At 47.4% G+C, this 21677-nt stretch overlaps 1 protein-coding gene across 6 annotated transcripts in view; it reads left to right on the top strand.

Annotated features, from left to right (window-relative positions):
- Positions 1-21677, top strand: part of Atp2b4 (ATPase plasma membrane Ca2+ transporting 4) — a 108253-nt gene that overhangs the window by 61347 nt on the left and 25229 nt on the right. For all 6 annotated transcript variants that reach the window (XR_006147689.1, XM_042681400.1, XM_042681399.1 and 3 more), the window contains exons 6-20: positions 117-248; positions 1351-1386; positions 3071-3232; positions 4609-4823; positions 6555-6797; positions 7572-7813; positions 9022-9253; positions 9872-10051; positions 10737-10824; positions 12044-12150; positions 15694-15885; positions 16562-16775; positions 17620-17831; positions 18175-18282; positions 20126-20302. Coding sequence is in view for 5 of the 6 variants with exons in the window: in XM_042681400.1 (XP_042537334.1) it covers positions 117-248; positions 1351-1386; positions 3071-3232; positions 4609-4823; positions 6555-6797; positions 7572-7813; positions 9022-9253; positions 9872-10051; positions 10737-10824; positions 12044-12150; positions 15694-15885; positions 16562-16775; positions 17620-17831; positions 18175-18282; positions 20126-20302 (2540 nt within the window). In the remaining variant the exon portion in view is untranslated. The remainder of the gene's footprint in view (positions 1-116; positions 249-1350; positions 1387-3070; positions 3233-4608; positions 4824-6554; positions 6798-7571; positions 7814-9021; positions 9254-9871; positions 10052-10736; positions 10825-12043; positions 12151-15693; positions 15886-16561; positions 16776-17619; positions 17832-18174; positions 18283-20125; positions 20303-21677) is intronic.

The raw sequence follows: 21677 nt of genomic DNA, 5'->3' as shown, positions 1-21677 counted from the left end.
AGAAAGGTGGTGGTGATGGTGGAGGGGTGATGTTTTCTTTTAAATTTGTGCTTCATACAAAATCCTGTCCAGGGATAAATAACACCCCTTCTCATCTTTTCTCTTTCCTATTCTAGGGACCCATGTGATGGAAGGTTCTGGACGAATAGTAGTAACTGCTGTCGGGATCAACTCCCAGACAGGAATCATCTTCACCCTCTTAGGGGCCAGTGATGATGATAACCAGGAGGAGGAGAAGAAGAAGAAAGGTAAAGAACATGCAGAATGGGATTCTCTTTCTTCTCATCCCTGTGGATGAACTCAAAGCCAAAGAACAGATCCAGATGAAAATATCTACCAGAATGAAAAGGCAGAGCCCCAGACTCCTTGGGCTGAGATCCAGGTGTAGCCCTCAGCTCTTGGGGAAGCCCTGATAGAAGCCAGATGCTGACTCCAGGCTTCCAAGCCAGGTGTCATTTGAGCCTCAATCCCTGTGTCTTGGGTGGGCAGTGAAAGGTTGAGTCAGTCTGGCTCAAAGCAAGCTGCTAGGTGCTCTAACTCCAGGTCTCCTTTTCCCCAAAGATCAGGGAGTAAATGAAGCATCATAATTAAGGGGAAACTGACTCAAAGGATAAAATTGGTTCCTGCTGAAAGGATGGGCTCTCCAGGCAGAAAGACACAGCTAGAAGAGTGGGAACAGACAGTGTCATTCCCTTCTCCCTTAAACATTAGCACAGTCTTTGCTGGTCACTTTTTCCTGAAGTAGCAATCACTTTTTCCTGAAATAGCAATCACTTTTTCCTGAAGTAGCAAAAAGAAAAAAAAAAAGATTCGAAAACCAAATCAACGCATTTTTCTGAGCCTTCCATCTTCCCCTTGGGAAGAGGAGGATTGCTGCTGCCACCCAGGGCCCGAGGACCATCTTGGGCCGTTCAGTGGGTGCCCACATTCTGAATCCCAGAAGCAGACTGTTGCCACCGCTGCCTGCAGGTGAATGAGGAGGCAGGTCGCCTAGTGATGTCGCTCTGACATGGAGACACCTTTCAGGGCCTTTGCTACAGGGCAGAAACAGTGCCCACCTCTCTCTCTCTCTCTCTCTTTGGCCTCCACTCCATTTTTCCAAGTGGCAGCCATGCTTCAAGAGAAAGCAGCTCGAACACCCACGTGATCACTCTGCCTGCCATCCCAAGGATTCATTAGAACGTTTAGGAAGAATGAACGAGCCGAAATATGGGAATCTTTTTATATTTATTTCCCTGTCCTACAATCTGTTCCTTCACTGTAGCCCTCTGGGCTGATGGCAGGACGAACAAATTGCATATCCCATCTCTTTGGGTCCCCGCCCCACTTTTCTCTTTCTTGTTCAAACAGGTAAAAAACAAGGAATCTCTGAAAATCGCAACAAAGGTAACCTCTCCACCCACTCATTTATTACCACTTCTATCTGCCCACACTCAAACCAGTCTTTTCCAGGCTATCATCTGCCTTCTCCCCTTCCCTCTCACTAATCTGTTACCTACTACCCCTGGTCCAGATGCTTTATTCTGAGGAAGGTGCAGAGATTTGGGGTGGGCTGAAGGTCCTAGTCTGGACCTAAGACAGGACAGCAGCACCCTCTGCTGTTGGTTTACAGAAACTCATGTTCCGGCTTCCCGGGTGTGTGAGGATGGATCTCCTCTTCCCAGGGTGCTCGCTGCCCACTGTCATTGGTTTCTGGGTTAGATGTCTTGACAGTCCTTAAAAGGGAGGGCAGAGGACCAACCAATCCTGCACCCTCCTCTTCCCAGCCGCCTCATCTGTGTCTTCTTGTCTGGATTCTGCACTAGTCTAACTCAAGGGTGCTTGGAGAGAGCCCTTCCTCTCACTCTCTCTCCCACTCTTTTCTTTCTTCCTGCCACAGTCTGTCTTGTTCCTCCTGATCTGGTGTGTGTTTCTCTTTTTGGTGGCCATCTTTCCATCCTGTCTCTGTCTTGTTTGTGTGTGTGTGACACCACAGTCTGCCTCTCAGGAAGGGACCCCTCGGGCCTGGGCTATAATCAGGGCATGTAGCAGGAAGCACTCTCTTGAGCAGTGGTGAGAGACCCTTTTCCCTTTGCTAGCACATCACAGTTAATTCTTTACCTAGTCAGAGAATCAGGACTGAACGGCAACAGTGCTTTAATTTTAGATCTCTTTAATTCTTCTAAAAGCAAAAATCTCGGCTTTCTCTTACTCTGAGGATCCTTTTATGTCAGCATCTTTCCCCTCCCCGGAATACTTAATCCCAGATCCCACTCTTGGACCCTCCCCCGCCACATCTGGGAGGGAAAAGGGGGGTTTCCTTCCCCATCCTTTAACTTACATAAAGAGGGACTGGGAGGTGTCTTGGGTCTGAGAGGCTGCAGAGGAAGAGAGGAGGGAGAAACATTTTTATTTTATTTTATTTATTTTTTTGGTCCAGTCGTGGGGCCTGAACTGTGGGCCTGGGCGCTGTCCCTCAGCTCTTCAGCTCAAGGCTAGCGTTCTACCACTTGAGCCACAGCGCCACTTCCGGCTTTTTTCTTTTTTTGCTTATGTGGTGCTGAGGAATTGAACCCAGGGCCTCAGGCATGCAAGGCAAGCACTCTACCACTGAGCCACCTTCCCAGCCCGGGAGAAACATTTTTAACAAAGTAGGTTAAGACCTTCTAGAAGCTTCTCCCCTTTTAGTCCTTTTCTGCAGTAAACATTCACTATTTAAACACTGGATTCCAGGAAGGATGGCGTTGGTAATTATACTTAGTGGCAAGATAAGCCCTTTTGCTGGAATAAACCTAGCCTGGGGCTCAGAAGTGGTGCCAGGGAGCTGCCACTGAAGAGGAAGTCCAGGCCCTAAAGATGCCCCAACACACACACTCTCTCTCTCTCTCTTCCTCTCCAGTTGTTAGCCTACCATTCCATAGGCCCTGGTGGTGGGGAGGCGGGTGGTCTCTGAACTAATGTCAGGGCCCAAGGTGCACTCCAAGAAGAAGATAGGATTTTTGTTGTTATTGTTTGTTTGTTGTTTCTACCAGTCTACTACTCAGAGCTACCACCTTGTCTGCTCACTCATCTGTTTATGTGTACACCCTAGCAAAGACCCAGGATGGAGTAGCTTTGGAAATCCAACCACTCAACAGCCAGGAGGGGACAGACAATGAGGAGAAGGAGAAGAAGTTAACCAAGTTACCCAAGAAGGAGAAGTCAGTGCTGCAGGGCAAGCTCACGCGCCTGGCTGTGCAGATCGGGAAAGCTGGTGAGTCAGCCAGTGCTGCCTGCCTGTCGCTGGAGATCGCCAGCTTCTGTATCCTTCTCTGCACCCACTAAGGCTGGCAGAAGGAAAGCAGGGCTTCTGCATTGCTAGTGTATTGGACAACACAAAGAGAGAACATCTTAGGCACCATAGAAAGTTCTATAGGCATGTATTGTCCCAGCCTAATTTTTATTATCTTGAAGTCTCTTCGCATATAAACTCAGCCTGGATGGGATGAAATACAGAGGCAAGTTATTGAATATGGTCCACAGGTTTGAAACATTAAAGAGACCTCACCAAACCCCATTCTAGCTGTTCCTCATTATTCTTCGGGGTGCAAGCTCTCTGAAGATTGACCAGTAGTCTCTACTGCTTGTTTTATATGTCAAATCAGGTCAGGACTTAAGGAGGCAAGTGCCTTACCCCACCCAGAGAGTGAGCACCTCCCTAAGTTTTGTGCTACAGGTGACTGTCCTGGTCCTAATCAAGCCAACTACAAATGAATACGCTTCCATTGGTATCATTACCCCCAGCCTTGCTCTGAGGCCTCTGAATCATTGGGCCCTCAGCAAAAGCCAAGGGCAAAACTTGACAATATAGGATGCTTGTTACCCTACCAGTGTGCCATAGCAGAAGCTTCTGTGTACCTTAATTTTATCACCTTGAAAAAGCTGTGATGGGGTTGGATGGAACTCAGTGGTATAGCTCTTGCTTCTCACGCACAGGGCCCTGTAATCAGTCCCCAATATCAGAGAAGTGGGTGAGCCAAAGAGGGGTGAAACAGTAATTCACCTTATAGGGTGGTTGTGAGGTGGTGGTGAAGGACACATCTGACCCATAGCAGGCACCATATACATTTCTGCTGCCATCTTTCCTGTGTGCTGAAACAGAAGATTGACCACTATGGATAATGTGCTAGGGCTACAGGGGTGTCCTTGTCACCAAAGTTGTAAATTGTCCCACATTTGTAGGCTAAGAGATGACAAGTCAGAATTGATAAGCTACCAGTAAATGGACAAATACAGTGTCTGTATTAGGGACTGTGGAATGGAATCACAGGATGCTGTCTCAGAAAGCAGACCAATCCTCTTACTTATGAATGAGAAATGTAATCTAGTACATGGACCCCATGAGAATCAATGGCTAATTCAAATTCATGAGTCACACATATGCAGGCCTGGGAATAGAACCTTCATCTTTAGACCCATTGAGTTTAGAACTAGCATCTTTTGACTTAGAAGATTTTAGTCTGACTCCCTAAAGCTGGTGGTCTTAAAGCAACTTTGAAAGGCTACAACTTGGGGCTGATCTTTCTCTGGCTGGAGCCCTGGGAACTCTGCCTCAAGCCTGGCTCATTTATACCTTCTTTCCCTGGACAGGCCTGCTCATGTCTGCTGTCACAGTCCTCATCCTGATTGTGTACTTTGTGGTCGACAACTTCATCATCCAGGGCAGGCCATGGCTACGTGAGTGCACACCCATCTACATTCAGTACTTTGTCAAGTTCTTCATCATCGGTGTCACTGTACTGGTGGTTGCTGTGCCAGAGGGGCTGCCCTTGGCTGTCACTATCTCTTTGGCCTATTCTGTGAAGGTGAGACTGGAACAATTCTGTTGCTGTTGTTTTTAAATAGAAATCATAGATGCCGTTCTTGAGAAGGATTTTTCTGTATGTAAACTTTTTAAAAAAATATATCCTTTAAGTGGTTTACAAAGGAGTTGCTATTTAACAAAGCAGTTTATGACTATAACATATCTTGATCAATGTCACTCCTTTAAATCTTCTCTCTTACCTACCCCTTCCCTCACTCTTCTTAATATACATTGGATTCTTGAATGCATTCTCTCCCTCTACTCATTTGTCCACCCCTTTCTCTTGATCCCCTGCCCTTTTCAAAAGTTTTTTTCTTAAACATATATCATCTCAGATCCTTACATTGACTTCAGAGTTTTCTTTACTAAGGTGATAAATAATTAACTTCAAATCTATAAATTCTAAATTCTAAAAAAAAAAAAAAAATACAGTAAGTTTCAAAATTACCTTGAAACGGCCCAAAGTCAAATAGCTAATAATTTCCAGAGTTGATATTCAAACCAAGCATTTTCTGTTTCCAGTACTTTCCAAAGCATAAGAAGATAGTTTGTTCCCTCCACTAGCAAATGTGTGCCAGTAAAATGTGTGCCAGCCACTGATCATAGCACTGAGGATTCCACAGTGAATGGAGAAACCCTACATCCCCGACCTTTTAGAGCCTGTGTCCTAAAAGATGGGGATGACAAATAAAATGTTACTTGAGGGACTTCAAACCAGAAATTCTATGATGCTAACCCCAAAGATCATGCTTTTTATAAGGCAAGGGTCAGGCTCTGAAGCACATACTTTTTTTAACAAGGTCTCTAGGTAGCATTTTGATGCTAGATGTTAGTTTGACACTGCTACACTAGAGTTTGTTCATTCCTTCTGAACACATCCTTCTATAGTGATTTCTTTTTTTTTTTTTTTTTTAAGTTTTTATCTTTATTTATCTTTTTTGAGTCCGGGCATGGGGCCTGAATTCTGGGCCTGGGCACTGTCCCTCAGCTCTTCAGCTTAAGGCTAGTGCTCTACCACTTGAGCCACAGTGCCACTTCCGGCTTTTTTTTTCTTTTTGCTTATGTGGTGCTGGGGAATTGAACCCAGAGCCTCATGCATGCAAGGCAAGCGCTCTACCACTGAGCCACCTTCCCAGCCCCTATAGTGATTTCTTAAGGTTAAATTTTAGAAGAAATTATACACATCTCTTAAGAGAATAATTCTGGGAATGATTCTGTTCTTTGGTGGAAGGATAATCTATTCTGTCTGCTTCAGATTTGGGGCAGCATCTCACAAGAACACAAGTTCTGGCAATGGGGAAGCACTATGGCTTTTCATTTCTTCAGTGATTAAATAAACCAGTAAATTCTTAAAAAAAAAAAAAAAAAAAAAAGCCGGGCACTGGTGGCTCATGCCTGTAATCCTAGCTACTTGGGAGGCTGAGGTCTGAGGATCTCAGTTCAAAGCCAGCAGGAAAGTCCGTGAAACTCTTATCTCCAGTTAACCACCAGAAAACCCGAAGTGGCACTGTGGCTCAAGTGGTTGAGTGCTCACTTTGAGCTGAAGAGTTCAGGGACAGTGCCCAGACCGAGTTCAAGCCCCACAACCAAAAAAAAAAAGAAAGAAAGAAAAAAATCTTATAGAAAGAGTATCTGACCATGTGGAGGGATACTGTCCAGGACATGGCCTTTGACCTATGTTTGGGAGATCCTAGTCGGTCCTCTCTCAAGTCCTTTCCCTTTTCCTTTCTAGAAAATGATGAAAGACAATAACCTGGTGAGACACCTGGATGCTTGTGAGACCATGGGTAATGCCACAGCCATTTGCTCCGACAAGACGGGCACACTGACCATGAATCGCATGACAGTGGTACAAGCTTATGTTGGGGAGACCCACCACCATCAGGTCCCAAGCCCTGATGTCATCGTGCCCGGGGTCCTGGATCTTATTGTCAATAGCATTTCCATCAACAGTGCTTATACCTCCAAGATTCTGGTAAGTCCCACCTGCCTTCACCTGGGCACCAGGAGGAGAACATTTGTTTTCTCAGAGACATATCTCTTCTTGTTTATTCTTCCTGCATCACCATCCCACGTCCCATTTCTGACTCCTGACTGAACATGTATGAGGAAAAACTGGGGATCGGTCTATGGGAGTAGATGGAGGGATGGGGATGATGACTGTAGAAATCAAGGGCCCCAGCCAGGAACCAGTGGCTCACACCTGTATCCTAGCTGCTCAGGAAGCTGAGGTCTGAAGCCAGCCCGGGCAGAAAAGTCCATGAGACTCTTACCTCCAATAAACTACTCAGAAAAAGCCAGAAGTGGAGCTGTGGCTCAAAGTGGTAAAGTGCTAGCCTTGAGCACAAAAAGGCTCAGGGATAGCACCCAGACCCTGAGTTCAAGCCCTATAACTGGCACAGAAAAAAAGAAAGAAAAAGAAAAATTGAGGGTCCTCCATTTACACTGTAATGGCGATATCTCTGAGGGATCCCATGTTCTTAGCAGACTTGGTTTATCTGGAGTAAAATACTTAGAAACTAACCCCTACAGGATGAGACACCTGCACTGCTACTAGAGTAAATTTAAAATTTCGAACCTGGATGGCTTTGGGATCAAGATTTCCCCACCCACGGCTTACCTTTGAAAAGACAAAAACAAACACTGCCTCCCTGGGGGTTGGGGTCTGCCCAGGACATTCACCTTCTTGAGCTCTCCCTCTGTCTCCCCATGTGTCATTCATTCATCACGTGTATATTTTTCCTCTCAGCCTCCTGAAAAGGAGGGAGGCCTCCCACGGCAGGTGGGCAACAAGACGGAGTGTGCCCTGCTGGGCTTTGTCAAGGATCTGAAGCAGGATTACCAGGCCATACGCAACGAGGTGCCCGAGGAGTCGCTGTACAAGGTTTACACCTTCAACTCCGTGCGCAAGTCCATGAGCACTGTCATCAAGAAGCCCGATGGGGGCTTCCGCATGTTCAGCAAGGGCGCCTCTGAGATCATGCTGCGCAAGTGAGTATCCATCCCCCTTTCTCCTTGCCTTCATCATGATCCCCTTGGAAAGGTCGTGGTGACAGGCCCCACGCTGAGCCACTCTAAATGATGAGCAAGCCCTCCAGCCACCCTGTGACACCTCACTGACATCTAAGCACTGACCAAACATTGGTTTTGAAGTACTTCAGGTGGCTCCTTGTATTTAATCCTCCCAACTCAGGTGCATAGCGATCGCCCCTCTGTTACCATGAGAAAACAGCGGTGCCAAAGCAGTTGTGCAATTTGTTCAAGGAGATCCAGAGAATAGAATTTCTAGCTACTTAGGAAGCTGAGATCTGAGGATCTTGGTTCAAAGTCAGCCCCAGTAGACAAATCCTCGAGCTTCTTATTTCCAGCCAACCAGCAAAAAACTAGAAGTGTAGGTGTTGGCTCACATGATAGAGTGCCATCTGTGAAAAAGGAAAAAAAAAGCTTGAGGCCCTGAGTTCAAGCCTCCCAATACCCCCCCCCACACACACACACACACATAAAGTGGCTAGTTGAACCAACTTGAGGATAGGTCAAGTAGAGCTAGTTTAACCAGCACCCCAACTTCAACATCCCAGCTTGACTTCAGCCACCTTCTTTTCATCAACACATTCCTATTTAGCAACCCTATGTGTTTTTTGTTTGTTTTTTTTTTGGGGGGGGGTGGCAAGCATGTGTGCATGCACGCTCACATGAGCACTCATGTGCACGCACATGCCAGTCCTGGAGCTTGAACTCAGGGCCTATAGGGGCTTAGTCCCCAGGTTCTTTTGCTCAAAGCCAGTCCTCTACCACTTGAGCCACAGCTCCACTTCCAGCCTTTTGGTAGTTAATTGGAGCTAAGAGTCTCACAGACTTTCCTGCTCTGGCTAAACTTCAAACCATGATCCTCAGATCTCAGCCTCCTGAGTTGCAAGAATTATAGGCATGAGCCACTGGTACCTGGCTGAAAAGATCTCTCTACTTTTAAGAGTTCAGAAGAGCAGATGATCTACAAGTGTCTTACATTGTGCCCTGCCCACCTATACCCCATAGATCCTTGGGACACCCTCTCCCCTGCCTCCTTAGAGGGACTCAGCTGGGTGATGGATAAAGGAGAACTTTGACAGAGGACTGTTTTTAGGGATAGTGTCTGATTGTGCAAGCCGGTGGAGTGGGAAGGGAAGGAAACACTGATGTCTGACTATGGGCTTTTCCAGGTGTAATCAAATCTTTAACAAGGAAGGAGAAGTGGTGCCATTCAGGAGCAAGGACCGAGATAACATGGTCCACACTGTCATCGAGCCCATGGCCAGCGAGGGACTCCGAACCATCTGCATAGCTTACCGGGACTTCGATGATGCAGAGCCCTTGTGGGAAAATGAGAATGAAATCCTCACGGAGCTGACCTGCATCACCGTAGTGGGCATTGAGGACCCTGTGCGCCCAGAGGTGAGGCTTTGTCTTGGAGAAGGAGCAAGAAAATATGAACCACCATCTCCCAAAAGCTGCTAGCCTAAGCACAAGCCTAATGAGACGCCATTTATGGAGTCCCAGGAAGGGAGAGCTAGTTCTGAGTCCAGTTGTGACCCCCGGAATGTTGCCTGACCACTGCTGCTGCAGCGCAGATACAGGTGTTTCTGTGCCTCCCGTTTCCCATTTCATGCCCGAAGCCATGCAGACAGATGGGCTGGCCTTGGCCAAGGCCAAGTCCAGCAAGGGCGTCCTGAACTTGGGAGATTGCAAAGAGCTGATGAGGTGCTGGCACCTGGGCTGGTGGACAGAGAGTTGGTCTGAGATTGTGCTCAGAAGGAAAGCCATGGCCTTGTCCCCAGATGCTGCCCTGCCCTGCCAATAGCTTGCAGGACTAAGGGGACACCTCAGTTCAAACCTGGCTTCTGAAGCAGTATTTTGCTTCAACTCACAGGACAATGAGAACAATTCAGATGTGACTAATACAGGGTTGGACAGAAATAAGGTACAGCCAGTAGCTGGACAGTGGCAGGCTAGGTGTGACTACTTAGGTGAGGTATCACTAGCCCCATACCCACCTCTCTTCTTTCTCCATAGGTACCAGAAGCTATTGCCAAATGCAAACGAGCTGGCATTACTGTCAGAATGGTGACAGGTGACAATGTCAACACTGCTCGGGCCATTGCCACTAAATGTGGCATTCTGACACCTGGAGACGACTTCTTGTGCTTAGAAGGGAAAGAATTCAACAGACTCATCCGCAATGAGAAGGGAGAGGTGGGTCCTGGGTGGGAGGAGCCAGGCCTTCGGGCTGCTGAGGGCGGGGCATCTGGGGCAGGTGGGTGGCTTCTAAACAGAAATCTGTTCATAGTGAAACATCTCTTGCTACAAAAGCTGCCCAGATGGTGAAGGGGGTGGGGGGTGTTTGTCTTCATTCACAAGTTATCTTGTGAGACAAAAATCACTTGATCTTTTGCATGCCTTCCTACCTTCAGTCATGGGATGGTTTTTTAGATTTCCCCTACTACCTAACACCTTCCACGTCACTGCCCGGTAGCCAATAGGTGGCTACAGTTTGTACTCGGATGTGGCGTAAGTGTCAAGTAGACCAGAGATTCCTGGTCTCCAGAGAAATCACATACACATGAGGCCTTAGAAATGTTACCTGAGCCTCCGGAGCCAACTTCTGGCCCCAGCTCATCTCCTGGGCAAGGCTTCTAGAACAAAGGCTTGGTACCCTGCTAGGAAGTTGGGAGGAGAAAAAGAAAATACGCAGGTGCTGAGTGGCTGTAATCAGTGGCTCTACTCTTGGGGAATGCCTTGTGGGTCTCATCCCCCAAGAGGCCAGGACAGGATACTGTTTCCCACTGGGTTGGGGTCTCCAGGACTCCCAGAAGCTGGGCTTGGGTGGACAAGAGCTGACCTGAGTTTGACTGACCCAGGCATGGTCTGGTATTGGCAGGTGGAGCAAGAAAAGCTGGACAAGATCTGGCCTAAGCTGCGGGTGCTGGCACGGTCTTCTCCCACAGATAAGCACACATTGGTGAAAGGTAAAGTTGGCCCCTGAGTGAGTGTCTGCCATAGCTGAGGGGTGGGGACAGGTAAGAGCCAAAGCAACCCTCCTGTTCCAAATCGGGAGTCCTGTGAGAACTCTCAGGCTAATGGGGAGAAGATGTAGCTTAGCAAACATCTGAGCCCTGGGGGAGTATTCAGAGAATAAAGTTGGGTTTTAAAACATTCATCAGCTGGGCGCCAGTGGCTCATGCTTGTAATCCTAGCTACTTAGGAGGCTGAGTTCTGAGGATTATGGTTTAAAGCCACACAGGCAGGAAAGTCCATGAGACTCTTTATGTCTTCTTCACTACAAAAAAAAAAAAAAAAAGCTAGAAGTGGAACTGTGGCTCAAGTGGGAGAGCACTAGCCTTAAGCACAAAAGCTCAGAGAATGTGCCTAGGACTGGCAAAAATAATTAATTAAGAATAAAACATTTATGAGAGGTACTAGGAACTAAGCCTGGCAGGTAAGACCATTCCCATTTTCTCAGTAAGGAAGTTAGAAGCCAAAATGACAAGTAACTTACTCAGATTGCCTAGTAGGTAGGCAGAAGGAATGCATTTGACCTCCAAGTATCTGCCTTCAAATCCATCTGCCACTGTCCCTTTCCCTCTCCAACTCCAACTCTAACCTACACACACACACACACACACATCCCTCTCCAACTCCAACTCTAACACACACACACACACACACACACACACACACACACACACACACACTAGTTCTGTCAGGTCACTAGATGGAGACTTTTTTTTGGACTATGCTAGTACTGGGGCTTGAACACAAGGTCAAAGCACCATCCTTGAGTTTTCTTTTCAAGGCTGGATCTCTACCACTTGAACCACAGCCTCACTTCCAACTTTTTGCTGGTTAATTCGAGATAAGAGTCTTCCAGACTTTCCTGCCTGGGCTGGCTTTGAACCGTGATCCTCAGATCTCAGTCTCCTGAATGGCTAGGATTACAGGTGTGAGCCACCACATCCAGCCAAGGACTAACTTCTTTGGCTCACGGTGCTACCCAGGAGTCAGTTGCTGCTCTGGGTGATTACTATAGACTTCCAGCTTAGGGAAAAGGTAGGAAAGAGGAAGAAGGGGTAGGAGGTAGTAGAGAAGGTGAACTGAAGAGGAAGAGCCCTTCTCCTGGGAAAGACATTGCCAGATGTCCTCCATAGCATGTGTAGGCTCACTGTGACGTGTATCTGTTGTTCTCAGGCATCATTGACAGCACTGTTGGGGATCAGCGGCAGGTGGTGGCTGTCACTGGCGATGGCACGAATGATGGGCCCGCCCTAAAGAAAGCAGACGTTGGTTTTGCCATGGTAAGCTCAGCACAGCGAGTCTCCATGTGTGCACAGCACCTTCTCCATCAGGAGTCAAGACAGGCCTCCCTCAGTCTGTTGCCCTGCAGCACTTACATCTCTAACTCTTTATCTCTTCCCTATCTGGCCAATAATGTGTGTGTGCTGTAATATGAAAACAAGATGGCAGGCAGGGAAATCCTAGAGCCCCTTACCAACTGAAACTTGAGCATGATGGTGATGTCTGCCTAGGCACATTACGAGAACCCCATGCGACCGTGCCTGAGGGACGTTTGCCACTCTGCTTTTTCTTTTTTTCTTTTTGTCAGTTGAGGAGCTTGAACTCTGGGCTTGGGACAGCGGTCCCTCAGCTCTCCAGCTTAGACTAGCGCTCTACCACTTGAGCCTCAGCCCCACTTTCGGCTTTTTCTGCTTATGTGGTGCTGAGGAATCAAACCCAGGGCCTCATGCATGCAAGGCAAGCACTCTACCATTGAGCCACCTTCCCAACCCTCTGCTTTTTCTTTGTGAGGCCAAGAGCATCAGTGCCATTTGAAAATGGTGCTAGAAGTGTTTGATTTTTTAATATAATTTTACTGTTATTATTATATTGTACAACAGGATTACCATTCCATAAGTCAGATAATGAGTATGTTTTTTTTAAGCAAACATCCTAGCTGATTCTGATGTTCAGAGACATTTAGAAGCCCCCAGATGGCAAAGTACAGGCCTCAGATTCAAGTAGCTTATGCTTGAAAGCCTCCCATACAGACTAACCTGTTGGTGATTTTTAAGTAGCAGAAAAGGTAATTTAAGATGTATTCTATACTTAAAAGCCAAAGCTTTAATTCTAGAAACTTTAAGAATACGCAAAATAGGAATCTTATGATGAATTCCCATGTGCCTGTCTGTCACTCAGTTTCAACTCTTGCCTTCCTTTGACCTTTATTTTTTATCCCACCCAATACCACTTCACCACTTTCCTTGCCTCAAGCTGATTTTTTTTTTATGGTACTGGAGTTTGAACTCTGAGCCCTGAGCTTACAAGGCAGGTGTTTTACCACTTGAGTCATGCACACAGCTTTTTTTTACCTTGCTTACTTTTGAGATAGAGGCCTTGCTTTTTGTCCTAGCCAACCTGGACCACATCCTCCTGTTTATGCATCTTGCTGTAGCTGGTGGCACATGCTACCACATCCAGCTTTTTCTGTTCAGATGAAATCTCTTGATTTTTTTTTTTTTTTTTTGGTCCATACTGGGGCTTGAACTCAGAGCCTTAAAATTCTTAATAAGCTCGTTTGCACACGGCTGTTGCCCTATCACTTGAACCATGCCTTCACTTCTAGCTTTTTGCTAGTTATTTGGAGATGAGTCTGAAGGATTCGTCTGCCCAGGCTGGTTCCACTTCTCAGATCTTAGCTTCCTGAGTGGTAAGGATTACAGGTGTGAGCCAGCAATAGAAGTGTCATGAAGGTTTTGCCCATATCTTCAAATCTCAGCTTTCCAAGTGGCTGGGATTCCAGGCATGTACCACTGCACCCATCTTAGCTGAATTAACTGAACAAATCCAAGACATTATTTTGTCCTTTGTTTGTTTTGAGGTATTAGAGATGGAGCTTACTTAGGGCCTCAGGCTTGTTCATATCCCCAGTTTGTGTATGTGTGCTGGTCCTGGGGCTTGAACTCGGGCTTAAGCGCTGTCCCTGAATTTTTTCGCTCAAGGCTGTCACTCTACCACTTGAGCCATAGTTCCACTTCTCACTTTGTGATGGTTATTTGGAAATAAGAGTCCCACTAACTTTCCTGCCTTCGCTGACTTCAAATTTCAGTCCTCAGATCTCCGCTTTCTGAGTAGCTAGGATTACGGGCATAAGCCACCAGCACGTGGCTAGTATAATTATTTCTAACAATTGCCAAACAGAAATTTATTACTAAGAAGCAGTTTGAACATTTGTCTTTGGTTTAGTTTGTGCTACCAGTTGGTAGAAGCAGTTCATTTATGTCATGTTGCTTTCTGTTTTAGAGATTGCTTTTTAATTGTGTTTTCTATTTGTATAAAATAGATTGTGCTACAGTCAAGTATACAAAACAAGGCATGCTTGGCTCCTCTGTCTTTTGCCTTTGCCCTAGTTTTGGCCTATTCTTTTCCTGTGTCTTTAGTGCTATAATCAAATGTGTGGTATGTTTATATCTTATCTCCGTAGACAAGTGTCTCCATTCTGCCCACTCTTCCACTTAATTGTTTTATTCAGTTAACAACTAATTAGATTATTCCATCATGATAGTTATATATAGACCCTGTATTTCTTTCCACAGTGCAATGTGTCACTATATTAGGGAACTCTTTTCTTGCTTTCTTTCTGACAGGATCTTGCATTATAACCTCAACTTTCTAATCCTCCCACCTCAATCTCCTGAGGGCTAGGGTTACAAATGTACACCACCAAGCCCACACTAGGGAATTGATTTATGGAGAGACTAAATTACACAGTGTAAGGAATCTTCATTTGTTGCAGTCTGAATAGGACAATACTATACTAGGTAAAGAGAACAAATAGCTACCAAAGTAAGGAAAGAGCAACTCAGAGGGTTACAGGAATCTCAAGATAATGGCTTCGGTTTGCTTCTTGAAGCAGTTAGGGTTTAATTGAATGGGCCCTAAGGGTAGACAGGATTTGGAAGTATGGGGGAAAAGGATGTTTCAGGCGTGGGGTACATGGTGGGAACAGAAGCGTAGACTCTAGAAATGAACGAGCGATTTGGGAGATATTTATTCATTTGTTTATTGTGCCAGTCCTGGGGTTTGAACTCAAAGCCTCGTGCGCTCACTTGGCTTTTTAACTCAAGGCTGGCACACAACTACTTGAGCAACACCTCCTGTTTGGGCTTTTTGCTAGTTAATTGGAGGTAAATGTCTCATGGATTTTTCTATTCCAGCTGGCTTCCAACTTTGATCCTCCAGATCTCAGCCTCCTGAGTAGCTAGGATTACAGGCATGAGCCACCAGCAGCCAGCTTGAGATTTGGGAGATTTTAAATATGCCAATAGGTGTTGAGCAGAAAGGTTACATAAGAGCAGGTTGAGAAAATGAATCAGGGCTTCCATTTGAGGACAGGCTGGAAAGGTTACTGTGTCCGAAGCATGGCTTCCAACCATTGCTGTGTTTATTCAGAAACCTTCCATGGTTCCCCAGTGGCAGGATTTTGAAGAAGGATAGAATGTTCTGGAGAGCACTACTAGTAGAACAAAATGACTTAAGTGAGATACTGGTAGCAGCCAAAGAAACTTAAGAATTTGGAGATGGGGTAGATAGGACTTTGCCCTTTTCTGGGGGAGGGCAGTGAGAAAAGTCTGATCAGAGATCAGAGATCTCCCTGCATGTGTGCTGGAGTCATGGCTTCAGGGCCCAGCCTAGTGACCTGACAGCTTCCTTTTCTTCTGTGTGGCTGATGAGCCCTCTAGTGGACGCACCTGGTTCTGAGGTTTCTTGTGGGTCAGGAAATGGGAGCCTGGGCTCTGCTCTGTCTACTCCTTACTGTCTTCCTTCCCCGTGTCACCCCACAGGGTATCGCAGGCACAGATGTGGCCAAGGAGGCCTCTGACATCATCCTGACTGATGACAACTTCACCAGCATTGTGAAGGCTGTGATGTGGGGACGGAACGTCTACGACAGCATCTCCAAGTTCCTGCAGTTCCAGCTCACCGTCAACGTGGTGGCCGTCATTGTGGCCTTCACTGGAGCCTGTATCACTCAGGTGAAGGGGGCATGATCTGGGCTGACAGCAGAGGGGCAAGGCAGAGCCTGAGGATTATGGGTAGATGTTCAGTTGTCTACAAGGGTTCCCCAGTAACGTGGGGATACAAGTTCGCTCAACCAAGTCCACTGTGCACATCTGCTTATGTGGAGTGATTAATAATGTACTTGTATTAGTTGAGCATGTTGGTGTCAGCCACAATGATGTGTTACCCATGGTCTTTAAAAGCAAGCTTGCAGTTGGGCTCACGCCTGTAATCCTATGTAAGAGACTATGAGAGGAAGATCGTGGTTCAAAGCCAGCCTGGGCAAACAAATCCAAGAAAATCTATCTTAAACTAATTGGCAAAAAGCTGGCAGTGGAGGTGTGGCTCAAGTGGTAGAACCCCAGCCTTGAGCAAAAAAGCTAAGCCAGAGCACGAAGCCCAGAGTTCAAGCCCCAGTATCAGCACAAAACAAAACAAAAAAAAAGCTAGTTTGCAAAAAGCTAGTTTACCAGTGAGAGACCCAAGCTTGAAGACACTGAGTAATTTTCTCAAGGTCACTGGTGGCCGGATTCAGAGTCTCTGTGGATACCAGGAATGAGAACAAAGCCAGCCAAAGGGAAGGAGGGGCCGGTGAGGGAGGCAGGGTGGCTTCTCAGGGAAGCTTGAAGGACTGATTCTTCTCTCCCACAGGACTCTCCACTGAAAGCTGTGCAGATGTTGTGGGTTAATCTAATTATGGATACATTTGCTTCACTGGCCCTGGCCACAGAGCCCCCTACAGAGTCCTTACTGAGGCGTCGCCCCTATGGCCGAAATAAACCTCTGATCTCTCGCACTATGATGAAGAACATCCTGGGGCATGCCGTCTACCAGCTTACTGCCGTCTTTGTTCTTGTCTTTGCTGGTGAGCCACAGAGGTCAGCCATGCAGTTGGGTTGCTAGTGGAGATGGGACAGAGAATAGCCTGAGGAAAGAAGGTGACATGGGGTTGGTGGAGCCCAGACCAGGCAGAGCAGCCCCACCCAACCCCATCCCGATACCCTGTGCATTCCCACTACACAACGGGTGCACATACCGTCCACCATATCCTTTTGCAAGAAAGTAATTATGAATGGAGAAAACCAAGACACAAAGTTAGATCAATTGAAACCAGGGCTGCAATTTAAAATATTTGATCAGCCGGGCACTGGTGGCTCACACCTGTGAACCTAAATACTCAGGAGATTGGGATCTGAGGGCCCAGGTTCAAAGCCAGCCTAGGCAGGAAAGTCCATGAAACTCCAATTAACCACCAAAAAACCGGAAGTGGAACTATAGCTCAAGAGTAGAATGCTAGCCTTGAACTAAAAAGTGCCCAGGCCCTGAGTTTAAGCCCTAGGTCTGGCATAAAATAATAATAATATCCATAAGCCATTGACATGGCTATCTCCACACATTCTAAAATTAACCTGAAGACAGGTGCTGGTGGCTCACACCTGTAATCCTAGCTATTTGGGAGGCTGAGATCTGAGGATCGTGATGGCAAGCTAGCCAAGGCAGAAAAGCCCCCATGAAAGTCTTCTCTCTAATTAACCACCCAAAAACCAAAAGTGGTGGTGGCTCAAGTGGTAGAGTGCCAGCCTTGAGTACAAAGAGGCTCAGGGTCAGCGCCCAGGCCCTGAGTTTAAGCCCCACAATGGAAAAAATAAAATAAACCTGAATCTTAATTGAGGCCACGGTGGCCCCTCCATGCTTGTCCTCCCTATCAGGCGAGAAGCTGTTTGACGTGGACAGTGGGAGAAAGGCACCTCTCCACTCGCCCCCCAGCCAACACTATACCATCGTCTTCAACACCTTCGTGCTGATGCAGCTCTTCAATGAAATCAATTCCCGGAAGATCCACGGGGAAAAGAACGTCTTTGCAGGCATCCACCGAAATGCCATCTTCTGCTCTGTAGTCTTAGGCACGTTCATCGCCCAGGTGAGAGGCCATCCACAGTTGCGGAAAGAGGTCTGAAAGATGCAAGCCCTTAGCTGGAGGCCAGGATTCCCTAAGCACTCAGGAAAACGAGTACACGAATAAGGGGGATTGAAGCTAGGGTTCCTTGAGCCCAGGACAACACCTAGTCCCTGAGTTCAAGCCCAGGATCGACCAAAAGACTCCATCTGTCCATCTGTCTACAAAGACCGGATCTGTTTCCCCTTAACTCCTTCAAGATTGCTTCTTTCCAGTGCTTCAGCAAGCAAATCAGTAACTGTACCACAAGGACCCCTGGGCCAAAAGCCACGTCTGGAGAGCAAATTGCTTTTTTTCTCTGTGGTAGGTTTTCATCGTGGAATTTGGGGGTAAGCCCTTCAGCTGTACAAAGCTCAACCTGATGCAGTGGTTGTGGTGTCTGTTCATCGGGATTGGAGAGCTTCTGTGGGGGCAGGTGAGTATGGCATGCCCTCCAGTGCACTCGCCCCGCCCACAGAGCTGTCTTCCCCCACCTTCCCTCCCAAGTTTCCAAGTTAGCTCCAATTCATGGAACCCTTCAATGGTTAATCACCACCTGTCCCTTAAGACACTCAGGTCTCTTCTGCTCCTACCTGCTGGTGTCTCTTGAGACAGACTCCAATTTTTCAACCCATTTTTTCTAAAAACCAAGGAATCTTATTCTAATGGAACAGCAGTATGGCCACAGTACAAACATAATTCAGGGCTCCCCAACCTCATGCCGGGTTACTGGAGCGGAATATGTGATACTCACCTGAGATAAATTTAGATTTTCAAGGCCTTGGGAGAAGTAGAATGGCACATGGTTCTGAGCATGGGCTGAGAGAATGGCTGAGTTCAATCCCGGTTCTCCTGCTCACAAGCTAGATCACTGTGGGCAAGTTACTTAAACACTCTGCCTCAGTGTTCCAACTTAGGAAAACTGGGCTGTTGTGAGCTACTTACTACCTGCTGGTACCAGGTACTTGGTGGCTATTAATAGTAGTTCTTAGACTCTCAAGTGTGGTAAGAGTTTCATTCCTTTTCTAACGCCATCCTCACTCAGCTCTGACCAGGCTGTGCTTCTCTTTGTAAACCCCATATCTCAGCTAATAACCCTGTAGTGCCCTGCCACCTGGGGCATAGAGGCTGCACCTTAACTAGTCTCCAAGGTCCCTCCCTGGGCCACAGGGCTTCCCCGAGGCTAGCTCCTGAAGCCTTCCTCATTACTCTCATTCTCTGTGCCCAGCCCACTTCGTCCTCCCTGGTCTGCTAGCTAAAGTTTGATACCCAGGGGGTCCTTAAAGCAGTTTTACCCCTGCTCTTGCTTCACCTTCTGTTTGAGGCTCTCTCCTGAGAGCCCGGATGCCAGGTAGCAGCCATTGCTATGCGTCACCACACATCCCAGAGCACATGGCTCCCATTCCAAATCAGTTTTTGTGGGCTCTACCTTGGCCTGCCTGGGAAGTCCCTCTGTCCCCTCTGAGCTCTGTCATAAAGCACACACTTATAAAGTGCTGGCTGATGGATCCCAGTGATACATTTTGAATTGCAAGTGCAGCATAGCACGCCACGTGTTCTGATAATAGCCAGACACCCATTCCCTCATGGTCTGTGCCACCCACCTCCTTACCCAAGCCCAAGGAAACTTCCCATCTTTTCATCCATTCATGTCATCAACAGGCCAGCTCCTTTCTCCTAACCTACTCACGTGCAGTAGGACCATCTTCTTCCCAGATTTGCCTCCTCCTCCCCCAGTCCTGGTCCTGACTGTGCCCTTCCTGCTCTATGCCCTGCTTCATGGTTCTGTTTCCCTTAAAAGACGACATGCCTGACACTGGTGGCTCACACATATAATCCTAGTTACTCAGGAAGCTGAGATCTGAGGATCCTGGTTCAAAGCCAGCCTGGGCAGGAAAGACTCTGATTAACTCCCAAAAAGCTGGAAATGGAGCTGTGGCTCAAGTGGTAGAGCCTTAGGCTTGAATACAAAAGCCCTGAATTCAAGCCCCAGAACTGGCACACACACACAAAAAAGTGCACTGGAAAGGAAGAACTGAAGCAGGAAGAGGAAGTATCTATCCAGACAGGTGTTATAAGCAAGTCTCTTCCGTGCATCCATAAATATGAGCTGGGCAGCTGGGGCACTTGCTGATTGGCTCCTGAACACACCAGTGCTTTTCCTGCTTCTCTCTGGCGGGAAGGGTGGCAGGCAAGGGCATTTCTCTAGGCTCTGACTATGACATTCACACCAGCTGATAGCTCTTCTCCCCCAATTCTGGTGCACCCTGTTTACTTAGGTCATCTCTGCCATACCTACCAAGTCTCTGAAGTTCCTGAAGGAGGCCGGCCATGGTATTTCCAATGATGAGATCTCCAAGGATACAGAGGGCCTCGAAGAGATTGATCTCGCAGAGATGGAGCTACGCCGTGGCCAGGTCCTCTGGTTCCGGGGCTTGAGCCGTATCCAGACTCAGGTACTAAGTTGTTGGCCTGGCTTCACCTTCTGCAGAGGTGCAGAAGGCAGCAGGTCTTGGTGCCCTGCATCTCTTCCCTTCCTTAGGCTCACCACTAAAGGCAGCCCTCTATCCTAAGATTCGGACAACAGGGGCAGGGGTGTGTGCGTGGGTTCCTCTTGAGACAGTAGACCCAGCCTTGGGCCACTGTTAGCAGAGTCCTTCTGCTGGCTGAGCAAGCTTCCCACTAGCCCTAAAGGAATAGAGCTGAGTGTAGTGACACATACCTGTAATGCCAGCACTTGGGAGACTGAGACAGAAGAATTATGCATTTGAGGCCAGCCTAGACTAGGGAACTAGACCCTGTCTCGAAGAGGGAAAAGAAAAGGAGTAGACAGCAGACAGCATCCCTCTGGCAATAGCCCCAGTAGTCACTTCTGTGACTGGCTGTGCTGCTGTCATGGTAACACATGCTCTTGGGAGGACTCCTGTAACAGACATGCACCCTCTTACAGTTTAAAGCTGTGATGGGGAATCTGATGGTTAAGTGTATAAAAACAACAGCAGTCTCTCGATGCCTGAGTATCCTTGACATCATTCAGACTTGCTTCCTGACATAGAAGAAGCTATCACTTCTCCAGACCATCTTGTACTTTCTGAACTGGGGTAGAAGGAACTCTTAAGTCCTCACCTGTAGCCTGGCCTTATCCCTGCAGTAACTTTTTCCCCCTTTCCATGCATGCATCCTTTGTGGCTCCCTTCTGGGTGGATGGGCTGGCCTAGGCCTTGCTACTTCTCTTCCCCTGCTCCCACCCCATGCTCCTTTACTGTTGTAGTCCCGGGCTCCCCATCTTAAGGAACTGTCCATTCTAAGATCTCAAAGGTTTGCTAAAAGAGCCCAGGCTTATTTCTTTTCTAATTGGCTGGTGATCCCCCAAAAATGTTCCACTCCCCAAAACTGGTCTTGCAAATGGTTTTTTTTTTTAATTCTCTAGCATGACAAGTGCAGTGACTATTCCAAACCACGCACCTAGTAAGAACTCACCTCCCATGGGCAACACAATAGGTGGGAAGATGGGAGAAGCATGGGGCTCCTTCCCGTCCTGAGTTCCTCCTCCTAGGAGACCTGCACCAGCTGCCTCGTGGTGTCAAGATTTGCCCCCCACCCACCTGCCAGGCCTCTGAGTCCATCAGGTGCCCCCAGAAGCTGGTGCTTAGCTTCTGTCTCTAAAGCCCCAGTGCTTTCCCTTGGGTCTGCTCTTTTCCAAATAACCTCTTTGCTTTTCTTTCCTTCAGGATCATCTGCGTCCTCTTCCTCTTTTTTTTTTTTTTTCCTAGTCAGGTTCCCCACGTTCCATTCCAGAGCCTCCTCATTCCTATACCAGTGTCCTCTCCA

This window comes from Dipodomys spectabilis, unplaced genomic scaffold (genome assembly GCF_019054845.1).
Source record: "Dipodomys spectabilis isolate Male_0828 unplaced genomic scaffold, ASM1905484v1 ptg000069l, whole genome shotgun sequence".
NCBI classification, from domain to species: Eukaryota; Metazoa; Chordata; class Mammalia; order Rodentia; family Heteromyidae; genus Dipodomys; species Dipodomys spectabilis.
Note: the sequence above shows the minus strand (reverse complement) of the source record. Positions and strands in the feature narration are given on the sequence as shown.